At 51.6% G+C, this 19,425-nt stretch overlaps 2 protein-coding genes across 5 annotated transcripts in view; both read right to left on the bottom strand.

Annotated features, from left to right (window-relative positions):
- NGB (neuroglobin) overlaps positions 1-1,484 on the bottom strand; it is a 6,291-nt gene extending 4,807 nt beyond the window's left edge. Inside the window, exon 1 of the mRNA XM_032287763.1 lies at positions 1,111-1,484. Coding sequence (XP_032143654.1) covers positions 1,111-1,199 — 89 coding nt within the window. The 5' untranslated portion in view covers positions 1,200-1,484. The remainder of the gene's footprint in view (positions 1-1,110) is intronic.
- A 3,726-nt stretch (positions 1,485-5,210) lies between these two features.
- The window catches only part of POMT2 (protein O-mannosyltransferase 2), a 44,978-nt gene continuing 30,763 nt past the window's right edge, over positions 5,211-19,425 (bottom strand). For 3 of the 4 annotated variants that reach the window (XM_032287746.1, XM_032287747.1, XM_032287750.1), the window contains 11 exons: positions 18,897-18,966; positions 16,619-16,697; positions 15,382-15,533; positions 14,850-14,941; positions 13,714-13,790; positions 10,575-10,646; positions 10,204-10,263; positions 10,006-10,111; positions 8,913-9,053; positions 8,627-8,766; positions 5,211-7,716 (listed from right to left, as the gene is read on the bottom strand). In XM_032287746.1, coding sequence (XP_032143637.1) covers positions 7,282-7,716; positions 8,627-8,766; positions 8,913-9,053; positions 10,006-10,111; positions 10,204-10,263; positions 10,575-10,646; positions 13,714-13,790; positions 14,850-14,941; positions 15,382-15,533; positions 16,619-16,697; positions 18,897-18,966 — 1,424 coding nt within the window. In that variant the 3' untranslated portion in view covers positions 5,211-7,281. The remainder of the gene's footprint in view (positions 7,717-8,626; positions 8,767-8,912; positions 9,054-10,005; positions 10,112-10,203; positions 10,264-10,574; positions 10,647-13,713; positions 13,791-14,849; positions 14,942-15,381; positions 15,534-16,618; positions 16,698-18,896; positions 18,967-19,425) is intronic. The other variant, XM_032287749.1, reaches the window with a different exon arrangement.

Genomic DNA, 19,425 nt, shown 5'->3' with positions numbered 1-19,425 from the left:
GGAAAGCCCTTCTCTCTCCTGCGCTGAGTAGAGGAAAGCCCTTCTCTTTCCTGCGCTGAGTAGAGGAAAGCCCTTCTCTCTCCTGCGCTGAGTATTTTCCGTGTGATTAACTTGTAACTGTATTTCTCACAGTCCTTAGCAGTGGATTCAAGTGTTATCCCAATTTTACAGAGGAGAAAACAGAAGCCCAGTGAGGCTAGAACTTGCCTATGGTCACACAGTTTGGATGTCGCGGAGCCACAGCGGGTGCCTGAAAAAAAAGTGGGCTGGGGGGAGTCCGGAGGCAGAAGCAGAGGCTCTCTTCTCGGCATTGGGAGGGCTCACTGGGTAACCGAATTTTTTCCTCTTTTATCTTGGGGTGGTTTTGCGGAAGCCTGGGCAGAAGTTCTGGACTGCGTGAGGGTGCCAAGGATTGGGAACACCACGGTGAGAGAAGCGGTGCCCGGTTGGTGATGACAGAGGGGTTACCGAGACGGCCAGTTGGAGACTGGCCTCCCCTTCCCCCAGGCCCTGCGCACCCCGCATCCCTCTCCCCTGCGGTGAGGTTCCCGCGTCTGTCACCCCTTCCCCAGCGGCTCTCTGGACCTTTCCTCGGAAAGCTTTGTCCCGTTGGTTGTCAGGAATCCACAAACCTGGAGCCGGACCCCGCGCGCTCACACGCGGGCACAGGAGCTCGCCCCGCACACCTCCCCTCCCCGGCCCTCGGGGTACCCCAGTGCCCTGGTACCGGCAGCAGGGGCACCCCTGCAAGTCGCCACGCAAGGAACACGCAGGAGGCACAAAGCGGGATGGAGGCGCAGAGCGGGGACGGAGGTCCACCCGCCCGTATGTGGGGAGATCCGCGGGAGGGGACCCCCGCCCGACCAGGTGAGCCCCATTGGGAGCAGAGTGTGCGGCGCTGGTTGGCAACAGGCGCCCACGACCGGGAGAAAGGCAGAGGGGCAGTGCCAGCCGTCGCCGCGCCCCGCTCTTCTGGCGCACATCTGGCAGGCGCCCCAAAGCCCCGGCAGCGGCGAGTTTTCACTCCTCCGGGGCCGGTGCTGCTGCGTGACCCCTTTCCCGCCGAGGCAGCCTCCACCCGCACCCCTGGGGCGCTCGGGCCGCCCTCACCTGGCGAACAGGACTGTGCCGTGCTCCAGAGGGCTGCGGCTCACAGCCCGCCAGCTCTGCCGGATCAGCTCGGGCTCCGGGCGCTCCATGCTGTCCCAGGGACTCGGGGCTGGGACCCTCGGGGCGCGGGCGCCGTCACAGCACGTGCCGCACCATCTCCTCCGCGACGTGGACCCCTCCGCCCCCTCTATGACCCCCGTGCCTCCGCCCAGTGGGGGCCGTAGCCGCTTCTTCCCTGGCGCGGGAGAGAAGAGGCGTGCGGCCGGCCGTAGGCGGAGGTGCCCCAGCTGTGCTTCCGGGGACCCCGCTCGGCCGCTGCGCCCTGCGTCCCCCAGTCGCGAGAGCCGCCCCGCCCCGCGCCGCCCGGGCTGGGCGCTTTAAAGCCACTGCGGCCCCCGCCCTCTCCAGGCCAGCGAGCGCGCGCTCCCTCCTCCAGCGACGACCTGGTGGCCTGGGAAAGGCCTGGCCTGCAGAACGTAACTGACATCGCCGAGGCTCTCTGGGCCTCAGTTTCTCCTCCCGATCCCCGAGGCCACTGTGTTGAATTTGGTGGCCTCAGGTAGGCGCTGCATGCGCCCTCTCTTCACAGGCCCCTCCACTCCAGCATTGCTGGAGGCATTTGAGTTTGCCACCTACCTGGCCCGCAGTCTCCTTCCTTCCGCAGGTGGGGCCTGGGGAGGCGGCCTGGGGCGTCTAGCTCTGGGTCTGACTAGGGCACCCGCACTCGTTGGGGACCACCAGGGCTTTCAGCCCTAGGGACAGGGCCAAGACCACAGCCATCCCCAGCCAGGCCTGGGTTTTTTTGAGACTCCATCTTTAGAAATCCGTGAACTCCAGTTCTAATCCCAGCTCTGCTTGGCCAGGGTGGAATCTTATCCCAGCTCTGCTTGGCCAGGATGAAATCTTGAGGGTGTTCAGCTCTAAGATTCTACCATTCCATGATTTAATTTTTATTTGTATTTTTCACCTCTCCCCTCCTGGGGCCCTCCCCACTTCCATGATTTTTAATCATTTTTTTTTAATGGAAGTAGTTTAATTTTTTCGATAGAAGTTCAGATGATAGAATCCATGCTCCCCACTCGGTGTGCAGTTGGCCACTTGTCCATTAGAACTAAACTTTTCACTTTGAAGCAGAAAGTTCCTCAGGCTCCGCACAGTGCTGGTGGCCCAGGTTTGGGAGAGAACCCGTTTCACCTTCCTTTGTCTCTCATTGTTCCCTCAGGAGCCTCCAAGCCCATCTCCTCTATCAATCCACGCCTCTCTGGGCCTGTTTCCTCAGTTGTGCAGCAAGGGGGTTGGGTGGCGCAGGCTCTGGGGCCTTCTAGTCCACCTCCTTCTGTTCCATGGGTACAAGGTGCGTGTGTTCTTGAGCCCCTGGTTATGAACAGCTGGGCTCCATGCCCAGCCCTGTGCTAGACACGGAGTGGTGAATCCTGGCCTTTAAAATTTCTCTTTCTGGCCCTGAATCAGAACTGAGTGCCTCAGAACTCTTCTTTCCTGCTCCCAGCCATGCCCCAGGAAACCACCTAGTGGTTCTCCCTCTTCCAAGGACTCAGGAGTTTGTGGTGCCTCCTAGTCTATTCCCCATTTCCCCACACATCTCTGCGCTGGAGCAGGAGAGCAAGGCTATGAGGCAGCCTGGAAAAGCTGGGATCGTAGGGTCCAAGAGGTCCCCAAGCAAGAGCACAAAGGGAGGGGTGCTGCAGGGAGAAGACGTGACTAAACATCCAGCTTGGGGTCTCATGCATCTGTGGCCAGGTTCAGCAGGTCACAGGGCAAGACCACATGTCACTGGTGACCTTCACTCTTCAGTGCCCAGATGCTCTGTGCAGGCCACCTGGCTGGTCTAAGTTACCCCACTCTACCCAGCTCGTGCTTCTTGCCAGCAGTCTACACTTAGGACCCATCTTGCTTCCTCTCTCCTCTGGCCAGGGTCTGGAGTCTGATGAGGCAGGGGGAGTTAACGGCCATAGCTAGTTAAGTGTAGTCAGCAGTCAAACCATGGCTTCACTCTTAGTCTTCCTAGAGCCAGGAGATACATGCTAAGATAAGCCAAGCTAAGTGCACTCTATCCCTGCTCCCTTCAAGAAAGGCCTGAGAATCTGGATGGGCCTAAGCGACCAGAGTGATATATTCCCATCAGTAGACCAAGGGTCTGAGCCCACATTTGAGGGGCTCAGTAAAAGTCACAGGTGCTCTCCTCCCTGTGGGTCATCCAACCAGGAGGCAAGAACCTAGAAGAGAGTTCAAGTACTGTCCCAGAGCCAGTGCTGTCTTTGAGGTCTCTGTATTAATCATAATACAGAGCTGGCGTTTATGTCTGGACACTGTTCGGGGCATGTTACTTCATTTCCTCTTTTCCTCCTCACAATAACTCTGTGAAGTAGGTGCTATTTATCATACCCTTGTTTTACAGCTGAGGAAACGGAGTCAGAGGTTAAGCAACTAGCCCAAATTCACAGTTAATAAGCGGTGGAGGCCAAGATTTGACCACAGGTCTCTCTGGCCCAGGCTGTAGGCCTCCATGCCCCCCTTGCTTTAATGGGCTATGGCCAAGAGCCCCACTCATAGTTCAGATCAAGCCATGGTCACTGGGTCTGGGTCTGCGGTGTGCTGGAGCCAGCTTTTTTTTTTTTTTTTTTTTGAGACAGAGTTTCACTCATGTTACCCAGGCTGGAGTGCAATGACGTGATCTCAGCTCACTGCAACCTCTGCCTCCTGGGTTCAGGCAATTCTCCTGCCTCAGCCTCCTGAGTAGCTGGGATTACAGGCACGCACCACCATGCCCAGCTAATTTTTTGTATTTTTAGTAGAGACGGGGTTTCACCATTTTGACCAGGATGGTCTCGATCTCTTGACCTCGTGATCCACCCGCCTCGGCCTCCCAAAGTGCTGGGATTACAGGTTTGAGCCACCGCGCCCGGCCACTGGAGCCAGCTTTTATACGCCTCTCAAGAACCAGCTGTGTGCATCTCTTTCCAGCTTCTCATTCAGTGACAAGTTGGTAGCCTAAAAACAGAACATGGTGGGAACAGTTACACCATGGAAATTGGCAAATGCTATACATACCAGTTTTTCCTCCCAGAGCACCTGTGGTCAAACATCTACCAGCATACACTGATCTGGGTGCACCTGGGGGAGCCCAGAAAACTAAGCCCTATATGAGCAGCTGCTGATGCATTAAGCAGCAGGTTCACAGGAACGTGCTGCGTCAGGGACTTTGGGCTGAGTGCTCAGGCCTTCTCCCTGGGGTATCTAGGACTGACAAGCTGTTCTGGGAAGGTGCTTCTAGTCCCAGGACCAGGCTAGAGAGTCCTGGCTCTACTATTAACTAATCGTGGGAACTTAAGGCAAGTAATTTAATCTCTCATGGGTAGAATGGGAACAAAACCATCATTGACTTCACTGGGCCTTTATGAGGATTGTTGGAGGGGTGTTGAGACTTTGTAAACTAAGCTGTATCACTCAAGGAAGACTGATCTGGCCCCTTCCTAACCTGCCTGTCATAGGCATGTTCCATCTCCCGAAGATCCACACGCCCCACTCTCCCCACCAGCGCCACCAGAGGGTGGCTAGGCAGCCCAGAAGACCCCCAGTTCCACAGCACGGTGCTAACTCCCCTCCCCCCACCTCTGTCCAACATTCAGGTCAGCTCCTGCTGCCTTCAGATCCTAATATCACTCCCGCTAACAAGCACCCCTGTCAAGATGGGGGCCTGTTAGGCAGAATGGCTAGTTGCTACAGTGCTGGGACACTGGGCTGTCTGGGAAGGGGACAACTTCTTCTTGCACACCTTTCTTTGCCATGTGAGCAGGTTAAAAGAGGACAATCAGAGGTCCAGCTTCCTACTTATTTTGGATCAGTTTAAATGTACCAAAATGGCAACCAACATTACTCAAGTAACTGTATCCATGGAGAGGCCCAAACGCCACCTGGAGTAATCAGGCTCACCTGCCCAGCCCAGGGCCTCTGCAGGAATTAGCCCAGCCTCGAACATGACACCAGGGATGGTTCCTGCACTCACAACGTTCTTCTCAGGGAGGCTTTTCTGGAAGCCAGAGGGCAAGTCAGATTCAATTAAGTACAAAGACAACATGGCATTCAAAACAAGTGCTATTTATTATAAAAGTCAGTGGCTTCTGATTAGAAGGCTTTTTTTTTTTTAACCAAATGAGACTCAAGAAGCTGGCTGGAAGTTGAACTGGTCGACGAATGTCTCCTTCCTCCACCAGCAGTTTGTGGGACCCATTTCTGCCAAGCGCTAAGGCTGATGCCCATATTCAGAGAAACCCCCTGACAGCCTTTCTCCAGCATCTTCCAGAAAACAGAACCTGAGTATTCAAAGCTGCATCAACCCATGTAGCCTTGCACCCAGAAAGGCATCTGCCAGTCTGGGCATGGAGGAAGAGAAGATGGGCAGAGAATTCTCCTTGGATCCTTAGAAGGCAGCAGGAGCCAGGGAAGCGTTCAGCCCCAGTGCAGCCTAATTGGGAGGGAGGGATGGGGTAGAGGCTGGCTGGGCGTCTCCTTCCTCACCCTCATTTGGGGTGGCTGCCCCTCTCGCTCCTTCAGAGCTCCTCCCTTCCAAGTTCCTACTGGGAAATAAGGCACAAAGGAAAGTCAGCCACCTCCTGGATGTCACTGTGGGCCGCCTGCTTTGCTAAGAGCCAACCACAGATTCCGGCATTCTACCTGCAGGAGAGCCCGCTCGGCTCAGAAGAAATTCTGCCTGTGCGGAGAAGGGGAAGACAGGGGAGGGGAGGAGAGGAAACGTGGCAAGGTGGAAGCAGGGAGCAGAGCTTCTCCATCCCCCTTCTCCTTCCCTGCCAGAAATGCAATTAAGCAAGGAGCCCAGACGCAGCCACACAGACAGCGCTTCCTGCTGGGGGAAGTCAAAAGGACTGTAACCGTGGGAGAGGGAGGTCATCAGGCCCCAGATCTAATTAACCAACCTGTCTTGCTTTTGACGTTGCTGCATTTCCTCTATTAACATTAATGATGGTTGGTTTGAATGTCTAAGCATGGCCAGAAGCTTCCCTCCCCACCACCCAGTAGGCAGCACAGACTGTCCCTGGGACCAATATCCAGTCTCCGTGGCAACCGCCTCCCAAAGATGCTTTAAAGAGATCTGACCGTGTCAGAGTTGTTGGGAGCTACAGAGGAGGGAAAATGGAGCGTGGCAGAGATTCATCATTAAGTCTTGAAGCATCAGAGTCCTCTGAGACAAAAGAAGTATTTTGTCATGCCCCAGGAAGGAGGAGGCAGGCTGAAGGGCTGACCTTGGGTGGTTTGGTTCTACCAGTGGGTTTTCTTTATCCCTTTTGGGGAGGAAGTGGAAGGAGCAGCTCTGAGCTTCTTGTTCGAGCTTCAGAGTGGTAGGCATAGGAAACAGGCATGCATTTCTAGGTGCTATGGGTCTTCACGGCTGAAGCAATAACAGAGAGAAAGCAAAGCACCCACAGAGTGAGGCAGGGGTGAGCAGGGGAGGATGGCAGAAGTGACACTGGGAAAGCTCAGCAGGTGACCGGAACTTTAGTCTGGAGAGGCCAGAGTCCCCACACCCCAGCACCATACAGATTCCCTGCCCTGCCTCTCATCTGTCTTGGGCGCTAAGCAAGGTTCCCACAGGCTCTCCCAGCAGCCAGGAGAATTCATCTGCCTCGCCCTCCAGGCCACACCAGATGCACCAGGAGAGACCCAGCCTCTGGCACACGGAGCCTGGAAACACCGAGCAGCCCAGGATAGGACATCGTTCCTCCTGAGCCTCACAGTGTGACAATCCCAAAAAAACAGGAACCAAGGGCTAAGGCAGGTGGATGCCCCGGAGCCCAGTGCTGTGTGTCACAGGCAGGAAGTTCGGCTACGTCCAGCCACTCAGGGACATGGCGGGAGCCAGGCCCTCCAGCTTGGGGCGGCTCGCCTTCCTCCACACTGGATTCCTTTGTTTGTGGGAGGGAGGGAAGCACAGCTTTGGCAGTCCCATCTGCTCCGCCTTTGGTGACACCCCAAGGTGAGGTCAGTGCTCTCTGCCCTCAAGGCCCTCTTAGAGGTCTGAGAATTTTTGATGGATCTTACAAATCAAAACCGAAGAAAGCCAATGTGAAAAAAATACCAGAAAATATGACTATAGCCTGGACTATTTTAGAGTTTATGACAGTCAGCTGTCCACAGTTACACGGTCTGTGTTCCAAAGGGATATGGACAATGTGCCCTCACATACACGCGAACCCACATCCACCCTCTGGCACCCATCCTCCGCTGTGCTGCGCACCAGGGGGCGGCCTGCAAGGTGCTGTCCTCTGTGGTGCTGTGGACGGAGCTGCGGCTCTCTCCAATGCTGGCTTCAGTTCCAGGGGCACTCCCACAGCTGGGTCCTGGTGGGCAGCAGAATTCTTCAGGCTCCTTAGGCAGCTTCCTCACAGCTGGAAGGGTCCAGTACTGCGTCCCAGCTGGCTCTTCTGGGAAGTTCCTGGACCCAGGCTGGAATCTTTGCAGTGGCCTCAAAATTCCCATGAGTCTAGCCACCTTAGTCCTGCCATAGGACTTTGGGGGTCCTGGGCCAGGGGACCAACCATCCCGTAAGCCAGAGGGTGGAAGAGGTAGAAGCTGTGGGAGAGAACCAGCGGGACGCAGTGCCTTGGCTGAGGGGCTCTGAATTTCACTCCTCCTGCTGGAGCGCCACAGAAGTTCCCCATCGCCAAGCCCGGCTCTCTGTCATGGCCTTGTCTGTCTGAGTCCCGCTGGGGCACACCGCAGCCTGAGCACTTAGTAGATGCTGACTGAATGACAATAATGGAAAGCACGCTTCCCAAGACGCCCAGGAGGGCGACCCTTCTAGGGGTCTTGTCGTGGGCTGTTTGGCCTGGGGTGTTTGTCCACCTGTGAATGTAACCCTCTTAGGCAGACACGTGCTCACAGGCCATAGGCCCAGCACCAAGGCCAGGGAGTAGGGAAGCAGGGAGTCTTCCAAACGACTCTCCTTCCAGCCACTCAGCCACACATTCCCATTCCCACCCTCCTCTCCCCACCCAGCACTGACAGCTGTTCCAGCAGGGGGCTGTGGTGGCTAAAGAGAGGTCCCCTGACCCATATTCCATCCTTCCCCGCCTCTCCCTCACCCCGAGAGCTGTTCTGGCAGGGAGTCACTGTGACTAGAGGAGCACCCTGCCCCACTCCCACCCTCCCCTGCCTCACCCACCCCCTGAGAGCTGTTCTGGCAGGGAGTCACTGTGACTAGAAGGGTGCCCTGCCAGGTGTGCTGGGACGGCACAAAAGCTGAACCACCAGCAAAAGGGGAAAAGGCAGAGTTAACCCCCTGCTTCTCCTGCCTGGCTGCACATTAAGATCACCTGGGGGACTCAGGAAACCATGGCCCCACTTGGGCCGGGGTGAATCAGAACCTCCGGGCATGGGCACTGGTGTTGTTGAAAGCACCGCAGGGGATTCTGGAGTGCATCAGGGCTGAGGCACCGCTGCGCCCACACTAGGAGGACATGCGTAGTGCAGGGACACTCACCTGTAGGCGGTGCCCAGGAGGAGGCTCAGGATTCCCACCACGTGTATGCCCCTGGCCAGGGGCCAAGAGGCCAAGCCCCAGGCACAGAGCCGCAGGAGGGTGTCCCACAGAATGCCTAGAGCAGAGGAGAGGAGAGAAACCTGGAGCCAGCCAGGCGGGGATGACTTCTGGGCTACAGAAGGAGCCACTCCAAGTCAAGGAGCAGAGAGTCACTCCCAGTACTACTGCCCCGCAGTGGCCTCCCCCGCCACCTGCTGTCTCCCAAGTCCTGGTAGGTGGCACTGACCTGTCAACATGCTTGAGAAGAGCATGGCTGGGAAGTAGTGGTGGAAGTAGAGGACCCGGCCCATCAGGAAGAACGGGAAGTAATGGAGCATCCAGCCGAGCAGGACCTGGCCACCTCCTCGCAGCAGGACTTGGGACAACCCTGGGCCCAAGCAGCGCAGCCCAGTCAGAAGACAAGGAGCGGGCAGAGATCCCAGGCTCCGGTCCAGCTCTGCCCTTTCCTTGCTGTGTGACCTTAAATAAGTCACATCACCTCACTGGACCAACCCAAACCACTCTACAGAAACTGGAAGAGAGGAGCAGCTGGGGCTCAAGAGCTCTGGTCAGGGCCCAGCCTAGTAAGGCCTGGGCACCAATGGCAGGTGCACCAAACACCAGCAGAAGGCAGCCCACCCTCTAAAGAAACCCCTCTGCACCTGTAGACACTTCTCTCCCTGCTTTCAACTCCCACATCTTTGCTGCCACACAGAACTTTGCAGTGGCAGACAGGTGCTAAGCTGAGGCCACAGGTGAGGATGGAGTGATGGGGTTGGGCTCTGACTGTTCAGACAGAGAGCTGCAGAAGCAAAAGGGCCTGTGTGAACGTCTCAGGTGCTATGTACCACGGTCTGGCAGCCAGAGTTACCAAGAACAGCACTGGGATGGGAGCCCAATAACCCTGGAGGCTCCTCTGTAGCCCACGAGAGGACAGGGCCATGGAACAAGGAGGTGGCAGAAGAAAAAATGGGCACCTCTGTGCACAGCATGGGGCTAAAAGAAGAGCCCTAGAGTCAGACTACACGGGTTTCAACCTCAGCTCTATCACTTACTAGCTGTATGTCCTGGGGCAGTTTCTTAATCTCATGGTGCCTTGGTTTCCTAATCCATAAAATGGGGGCAGTAACACCCAGCCCTCTAGTGTCCTTGGGAGGAAGTAAAGTTTAACACAGCACTGGGTACTTGGGGGTTGTTAGCTTTAAAAAGCAAAGCTAAGGGAAGGAGTGGGGTGGTAAACTTTGCAAAGGATGGCCCATCAGCAGGCAGCCGGCCCTCCCCAGGGGTGCAGGTGCTCTGCCGCCGAAAGGTCAGGGGAGGGAGAGCCCGGGGCACCTGACCTGCAACCTCCGCCGGCACCCGTGTCCCTCTCTGCATGGCTACAGCAATGATGCTCCCTGAGAGGAGGTAGAGGACGATGCTCAACAGATTCAGCCACCAAACCACCTGCGCAGAAACGGGAACGGGCAGATGAGAATGCAGCCACTCTCCACGGGCAAGTGCTCCAGGGCCTAAGCCGGGAACATTCAGGCACTCACCGGGTTGCCAAGCAGATAGACTCTGAAGTCTGTGTCATTGACCCCTGAGAAGCGTAGGCCCTGTGGAACAGAGATCACCCTGCTGACCCAGGGCCCAGCCCATCCCCAGCCACACCCATTAGGGGGAGGAAGATGGTCACCTTTCACAGACAGGGAGCCTGGACACGAGGTTCAGGCTGTGCAAATTCTACACGAGCTCTCTGGGAAAGCAGGGTCAGAATTAAAGCAGAAAACAGAGCTGCCTCTAGCCAATCCATCCCAGACGGGCCCTCGCCCTGCCACCCCGGCACACCCTACCCCCGCCTCCACCCATCTCTAAAGTCTCCTTCTTGGCTCCATTTCCTGGGAGGTGCCCTAGCCTCAGACTCTACCTGATAGTTGATAGGCCAGTGCCAGGGTTTGGATGTGAACTCATTGTCCTTGGGTTTGAGGCCATTGTTCCCCTGCATGAAGGTAGCAAAGAAAAGCTAGTCAAGACAGAGATCTAGAAGGCTGACAGAAATGTGAGGCCCAGGTTTCTCTGACACAGGGCCAGGTGCTGAGTGGAACGCTCTCTCCTTCCCTTTCCTTGCAGGGAAGAATCAGGGGTCATTTGGAGCCACTGTCCGCCTGCCTACAGCAACTGCTTTACTTCTCCCAAAAAGCCTCCATTTCCCATAAGGATGGTCCATTCCAACCCTCTACGCTAGGGAAAAAGAAGGGAAAGAGGAATGAGGAAACTGTTCCAATGGGCACAAAATATACACCCATCTGCCATACCCAGGACAAGGTGTCAAGATGTGGGAGAGAGGGGATAGAAAATTAGGCTTATTTGTTCCTTTCAGAGGCCAATTTCAAAGAGAAATGCAGAAACCCTCCCGAGTGCCTAGACTTGGGAAAGGCTACTTGAACTCCGTGTTTCTCCACCTTTTGTCCCACTCTGGCATCTACCAGGAGCCTTCACAGACAGGTTTTTCCCCAAACACTCTCCATGACATTGCAATACTTGATCTGTTTATGAACTGTATGAATACTTGTGCTTTATACATAAAAAACAAGACTTTTGCCCTCCAAGAACACTTTTCACCTCCTGGGAGAGAAATCACCCCCAATGCACGCTTTGGTCTGAAGAACCCAGACTCAGCCTCCCTAATCCAGCAGCCAAGAACACCCACTAACCTGTCTCTACAGGGCAGAATCAGGACTTTGCTAAAACAGGAAGGAGTAGGGTCAGGATCCGGGATATTAACCACTAGCATTGGGGTCGGTTTCATCACTGGGACAGACTGAAAAAGCATTTCCTCAGAAAGGGAGTCAGCTGCCATGACTTAGGCTAGAGCTTCTCAGCCTCAGCACTCCCAACATTTCGGGCTGGCCGAGTCTTGGTTGGGGGGTCTGTCCTGTGCTCCCGACATTTTGGGCTGGCTGAGTCTTGGTTGTGGGGACTACCCTGTGCACTGTAGAGTGTTTAGCATTCCTGGCTCCATTCACTGAATGCCAGTAGCACTCCTACCCTCAGCCCCTCAGTTTCCAAGCCAAAAATTTCTCTAGACATTGCCAAAAATTCCAAAAGGCAAAACTGCCCTCGACTGAGAACCACTGGTACAGCCTAAGAAAGATCCAGAAGGTTCAGTGGACTGCCACCCAGTGCCTTATGAATCCAGTTCATTAAGGGGTTGGGAATAGCTTACAGGCCTCTGCATGGTGAAGAGGTTGTGCCTCCAAGGTCAAAAGTCCACTGGGGGCATCAGACACAAAGGGGACAGCTGCACAACCCCTGAATCACTGTGGCCCTTTGAAGGACCTGGGAATGAGGAATGAATCATTCTGGACCCCTGGAGCAGTTGCTGAGGGAAACCAATTCCTTCAAATTACACAGTTCAGTCCCAAACCCAGGGACTCCAGCCAGAACTGTGCCAAGCCAAGGGAACCTTATTCACTACATTAAACTCTGAGAAATCCTGTTCTGTTACTAAACTAAGAGACGGAGGAAAGAAAAATCTGTAACCATCACAGACATATGTACTTGTAAGTTGTTCTCTACGGCTGAAATCTAGATGGGCTCATTCTGGTAACAACACCAGGCAGGGCAGCCTCCTCCTCCAGGGCCGGGGCCACCACTCAGTTGGCAGAAGAGCCCTGCCCCTACAGTTTCTATACTCTAGACTCAGTGTTTTCATCTCTCTCCCCTCCCTGACTCTTTGTTAGCCAAATAAGAAAGCTCTCTTACTTCTTCTCTGACTCCACTTCTTAGATAATGAAAGACAAAAAGAAACTCCTAGGTTTAGTCTTAAAATCTGACCCAGACCCAGACTGCTACTCTGACTGACAGGCACATGTTCAAAAGAGCTATATCATCGGGCCACAGTGACAGCTACAAGCAGAGTGTCAGAGAGGAAGCGACCCAGAGACGCTTAATGTCAACTCATCACCTCCCAATGTGCAAAATGACAAAATTTGAAGTTTTGAAATTTTATCTGGTAAAAAAAGTCAACTATATTTACTGAATACTGCTTACATAATCACTTCTAGGCGAGTCCGCTTGGCAATGGCTTACCAGGGGAAAAATAACAACTGCTGCACCTCCCTGCAATCCTGTGGGTAGTGTGATAATCACATAGCTGGCTTGAGATAGTGATTCTTAAACACTATTCCTGCAGAACAAAGGTTTTCCATAAGCCAGAAAAAGGGAGTCTTCCACTAAACATCAGGACTACAGCAAGGGAAAATTTAAGCTAGTGAGTAGAATTTTCCCAATTTAAAGATTTCTTCTCTGAATTGTTCTTAAACCTTTGATGCTACAACTGTTGTCAATTACTAATGACAGAGTGCAAACAATGTCTTGGAAAACCTAAAAAGAATCAACCGTGCCCCGCCTAAGCAGTTTCTGTCCAGGAATATGAGTGGGCTCGTGGCTGGGATTTCATGCTGCATATAAACAACACACTCAAATTAGCGATCCATCCTAAGTGATCCCGATTTCATATGATGGAATGAACCATCATATCTTATGATCTTCAACCAAGAGCACTATGATTTCAGGGGTTCTGCCACTTGCACAGATTTACAAATCACTTAGAGGTAGGACAGTGTAGCGGTAACTAGCAGTAACTCTAAAAGCCTACTAGCCTAGCTTTGAGGGCTGGATCTACCTCTCACACTTAGCTGTGTGACCCTGGGCAAGTTCCCCGACCTCCCTCTATCTCAGTTTCCTCAGCTGTAACTGGGAATGACAGCAATCTCCACATGATTGTAGTAAGCATCAGAGGAGCTGGTAAATGTACAGTGCTTAGTGCAGAGCCTGGTGCATGAGCTGTACAAGCATTCACTGGTTCATCACCATCACCACCATCCTCATTCTGTCGTGAGGGAAGGGAAATGCCTGTGAGGATCATGGAAAGCAGTAGTGAAGACACTTCAAATTCCTCCACAAGGGGGAATGGAGCTGTAGCATGGCATTGACTTGTGATCCAAATTGATGGCTGCCCAAGAGCTCTTAGAGATGCCATGAAATGAGAAAGGGACACATACCCAAATCATGACCATGTGGGATTCCAGCAAGATCTCAGGAAAACTGGGCTGCAGCACATTCAGGCTGATGTTTGGCACTAGGGAAAAAAAGGCAGGAGAAACACCTTTGTCATACATTCTCTCTCAGCCTATCCACGGTATCCACATTCCCACAGAATCTACATGCGGCCTTCCTGACAAGCTGACAACTTTTGAGGAGACAGAAGAAACCTCGACCCAATTCTTGATCATTTACTCAACTGTATGAAGAACTCATCAGGCATTCTGAGAAATACAACGGAAACAGACAACGAGGCTTCTTCACATGCTTGGTGCTCCGACAGCTCTCAGCACCATCACTTTTCATTGTGGCACAAATGCTGCTCTCCTATTAGGCATAAGGGACAGCTGCACAGCCCCTGAGTCACTGTGGCCCTTTGAAGGGTCTGGGAATGAGGAATGAATCATGCTGGACCACTGGAGCAGGTGCTGTCGGGACAGGGACCAAGCTTGTCTCCTCACTAATATGTCCACAGGGCCCCATGTGGTTCCTGGCATACAGAGTTGTTGAATTAGCTGATTAGTGGGTTTGGCTAGAATGGGTGGTAAGAAGAACAAAATGAAGGCACACATAAGCTTGAGGCGAGTAGTTTAAGAAAATAGATGATGAATCCAAATACTTATTGAGTTGAAGCTGACAATGCAGTGGGAATATCAAGTTGGAGCTTGAGTGTAGAGATGTGGGGCACAGATAGGGCTGTGGTTGTCACTTTCTATAAAAGCGTTGGCCGCATATGTAGGGAGCGGGGGAGCAGCTCTACACTGAGGCATAAAGGGAAAGTACCAGCTTGCTCCAAGCCCAGAGGCTGGGGAAGTGCCCATGGTGCAGGGGAGAGAGGAGCCCAGAGGAAGACGAGACAGATGGACCTGCAGATGGGCATTGGCCACTTTAGGGAGAAGAGTTTAAGGAGGGAGTGGATGAGAAAGAAAAGGAGTATGCTATGTAGGTACAGACAACTCATATAAAGAGTGTTAAAAACGAAGAAACAGCAGCAAGTTGAAGGGACAGCAGGGTCTACAAAGGCTTCCTTTTCTAAGATAAGGGTTTCTTATAAATGTTTCCCTCCAGAGCCAGCCCAGAAAGTGACCTCACTCACATTTGGGGTTGATATGGTCCTCCACATTCCAGAGGGAGTTGAGGGTTTCTTTCAGGTATGGGGTACAAGTAACTTCCAACTGTTCCCAGCCCCTGTGAAAAGCAGGAGTCACAGATGTGTCTCAGAAGACCTGAAATCCACTAGAGAGCAGTGCTAGTCTTTTGCTCTTAAATCCATGGACTCCTCCTCTTTTCCACCTGGTGGCCATTATTTCTTCATGTTCCATGTTGCACAACTATCCTAGAAAAGTCTAGGATATGGTATTCCCATTTTAGAAAGAGACATAGACCCAGAGAGTTATCAGCACCAGCCAGATGTGAAAATGTCCAACTATCAGAGCACACAAAACACTGAAGCTCCCCTGGAGTTCTGTGCTCCATAATACAGTCGACGCCTACTCTCCCTCCATCTGCCGCTGAGAACAAGTAGACAAGAGGCAGACACGGGAAAACAAAAGCTTCTGGCATACGCCTTGCAGAGTGAAAGGAAAATCAGGAGCCTCGATTGGGACAGCAAAACCCTAGAGACTTACCACCTGGGCAGAACCTTTCCTGAGGAGCCAAGAACACAACCTGTGACCAAATGGATGAGGCGAATTCGACTTCTCAGCACCTTGATCCGGTTTCCAAATTTTCTGTTTACAACTTCAATCCGCCAGAAATCATTTGAGTCCCCTGTTCCATTCTGCCATGAAAGCCAAGAAACAAACAACAAAGAAAGTGAGGGGACTTTAGAGAAAATGTGTCAGAAAGGGAAATGGCCACCTTTAGATGCCACCATGTTATAAAGGTCAAAGACCAAATCGGGCTCAATGATAGAGATGAGCAAGGGAAAAAGAAGGCCAAAGAAATATCCTAGGTGATGGGCATTGTCCCAAAACTCACTATTACAACCAAAAAACAGTGGTTTAACTCCGGGAACCAGAAGTCCAACTCCTCATCTCATAGAACTAGAGTTCACGTTCTAAATAGATGCTTTTCCCTCCAACATCACCCTGAGCCAACAAAAACGGATCTGGGCCATTTCCACCCATTACCTTGGCCATCTAGGTACTCACTCATCTAAGCCAGAGAGGTCTGGCCTGGCTGTTGCACTTTGGAAATTTAGATGTGTGTGCCTAATTCTTCTCAGAAGATGCCCACAAAGAAGATGAGAAAGTTCACAGTCTTGACCTGGCACAATGTAGGATGAGCAAACAGCAAGAGGACTGGGAAATCCACCTGAAGGCCATAATCTTCATGTAGTTTTCCAGCAGTACTATTTGTCTTCAGTTACGCCCAAAGCCGTAAGTACTCATAGAGCTTTTAACTATTACCTGCATCTTCTTGAGGTAGTAAAATGAAAAAGCTATGGGTAATATCCCTCTGCAGAACAGGGAAGTGATACTTAAAGCTAATGAGAATTTGGGATGTGGCAAAAGATAAACATACATGTTCGTCTGGTGCCATATTTTGGGTCCTTGGCTTCTATGTCCAATGTGATTTTAAAAGAGATCCAAATAGCATTCATGTTTGACATTTACTAAGTATCAGAACATGTAAATGGCATGGTTATTATGTGAGGAGGGAGATGGAGACAAAGAGACTTCATAGGCTGCTTTTCCCACAGCAAGACTAGCCAAAAAGCTCCCAAAAGTTAAGCGGGTCCCTGTGTAGCCTCTTATCCTCAGGAACATTCCGGAATTCTGGGGAGGAGAGGTCCCACCACACAGCCCTGAGCCAAGGCCCATAACTTTTTACATCCTGCTCACATCCCCGCTGCTCACTTACTATGCCATAGCCGGTGACCTGATAGTGCTTCCGGGTCAGGGGAGCCTCATGATAGTGACTGTGCAAGTTCCGGGAAGTTCTAGAAGTTAGAAAAGAGACGTATCATTATCCTATAGAAAGAAGATGTGCAACATTTCTTCTTTTACTAAGGATGTTCAGAGTCATCTGCCAGGATAAGAAAAATTAGAATCTGAACTATTAAATCCAACATATCAGGAATGTGTTTCCTATTTATTCACAAGAAATATCCTGAGAACTGGAGAAGTGATGAGCCCAAACCAGGAGAGACAGATGGTAGGAGTGCTGGACAACGTGCCAAGAAAGGGGCTAACTTTAGGTGCCGGCAGGGAGGTGGGGGGCGACTTTCACACATTTAGTAGCTTTGAAGCACTTAGCTTGCCTGACTTAGGAGGCAGGTCTGGGGAGATGAGAAATTAAAACTTGTAATCTACATGGCCTGAGCTAGGTAACCTCCTCACTCCCACTTACTCTTTCTGCTCCCATCACCAGGTTTTTTAAGTGGACATCTGTGGAGGATGAGAGGGGTTTAATTTAGCTTTTATTTATTTAGCTTTATGTAACAACTCTCACTTTTATCTGGAACAAGTAATGAATGTTCATTGTAAAATTTTGGAAAACTTGCAGAAGTAAAATTTAATTACAATAAATTTTTATTAATGACAAAATGAAATTTACTCAACAAAAATTTGAAGTATTCAAAATCCAGCTGACCAGAAAAAAGCCACTAATTGCTTGTGTGTGTGTGTGTGTGGGGGTGTGTGTGTGTGTGTGTGTGTCCTAGTACACACACATACACCGCCTTGATTTTTAAAAATTTGTACCTAATTCCAGTCTATGAAATGTTTACAGGGCTGCTCCTGCTATCTGTCGTTTCTCCTTTCTCTTGCACACAGTGCCCTATTTCCTTGTGTGCTTCATTACTTTTGGGTGTGTACTACTGCCACTAAAAAACTATTTATGGGAACAAATGACAACGTCTCTCCCAAGAAAGGACTTACGTTTGTTTTTAGCCATGCACCTAGGAGACATTACCAATCTAGGATCATGTTCATTTAAATTCATGGCTTGGAGATTCTGAGATCATCCAGGTGACATGAATTTGAGCTGGAAGTTCATGTGAGGATCAAATGGTAGTCCCAACTTGTCAGGGACTAAGGACAGTTCCCCACCCAACCCCCAACACTTAGCTGGGTCGTAAGGTAACTTTTCCTGGGCATAGATGGATAGGGCAGATTTACCCTTACCCCAAGCCTTTGGGGGTTCCAAGTTTGGGGAAGGATAACTTAATACATTTACCACTTTGGGTGAGCCTAGAGGTTTGACTTTAAAAACTCTTCTCTCAAGAGGCAGCCAAAAGTCAAGATTGTGAGATCAAAGCAAAAAAAGAGACAAGAAATAAGTCTCGCTTATTTCTCTGGATTCCTCATTTCACTTAGGATTTGGTCTGGTAACTCTTTAATATCTTGTCAGCCTTTTTATGCTCTTAAGAAGTCTTTATATTATTCCAGCATTTTTAGTCATTTTCAGTGAGAACACTGGTTAAATAAGCTAGCTTGCCATATTCTCTGAAACAGACTCCTACATCTTTCTAAAGGCAGACACTTAAGAAGAAGCTTTGGGAGCCGGGTGTGATGGCTCATGCCTGTAATAGCAACCATTTGGGAGGCTGAAGCGGGAGGATAGCTTGAGCCCAGGACTCTGAGGCCAGCCTGGGTAAAAAGCAGCAGCAGCTTTGGACAACTCAAATTTTCCAGGTCCCCAGTAGGCAGGCAAAGGCTGGCCTGTGATTTCATCACCTTCAAAAAAGCTTCTCCTATTCTCATGAAGCAGCCTTGCTTCATTAACCAAAGCCTCATCCAAATCTAATTTCTGTTTACTTCTTAAAATAACTCCCTCCCCGGCCAGGGGAGGTGGCTCACACCTGTAATCCCAGCGCTTTGGGAGGGCGAGGCAGGTGGATTACCTGAGGTCAGAAGTTCGAGACCAGCCTGGCCAACATGGTGAAACCCTGTCTCCACTGAAAATACAAAAATTAGTCAGGCATGGTGGTGGGCGCCTGTAATCCCAGCTACTGGGAGGTTGAAACAGGAGAATTGCTTGAACCCGGGAGGCGGAGGTTGCAGTGAGCCGAGATTGCGCCATTGCACTCCTGCCAGGGAGACAGAGCAAGACCCTCAAAACAAAAACAAAAACAAAAACAAAAACCCTCCCCTTGGGGCCCATACCATTCACTTATCCAAACCACAGACTGACTTACTCTTTGTGTTCTAGTCGAATAATGTCTCCATGTCTTACAAACTCCACTGGGAAGGAAGGGTCGAGGGGGTCTGCCAAGAAGAAACAAGCATTGATACCTGAAATCACTCACTGGGCTAGTATTAATCAACGGCCTACTGGTGGACAGTTGCAGTACCACGTGATGTCTGCTAGAGGTACTAACCAGGTACTCTGAGACCAAAGAGGAAGGGCCCCTAAACAGCCTCAGAGGATTAGAGAAGGGCGTACCAGAGATAATGCTTGAAAAGACTCTTAAAGGAAGGAGAGAATGCTGTCAGGTGAGCCAGCAGGGAAAAGGCACTAGAAGTGTGAAAGAAGAAAACTTCTGGCCAGGCGCAGTGGCTCACGCCTGTAATCCTAGCCCTTTGAGAGGCCAAGGCAGGCAGATCACCTAAGGCCAGAAATTCGAGACCAACCTGGCCAACATGGTGAAATCCAATCTCTACTAAAAATACAAAAAATAGCCGGGCGTGGTGGCACACACCTGTAGTCCCAGCTACTCGAGGGGC

This window comes from Sapajus apella, unplaced genomic scaffold (genome assembly GCF_009761245.1).
Source record: "Sapajus apella isolate SASKATOON/1434 unplaced genomic scaffold, GSC_monkey_1.0 scaffold20, whole genome shotgun sequence".
NCBI classification, from domain to species: Eukaryota; Metazoa; Chordata; class Mammalia; order Primates; family Cebidae; genus Sapajus; species Sapajus apella.
Note: the sequence above shows the minus strand (reverse complement) of the source record. Positions and strands in the feature narration are given on the sequence as shown.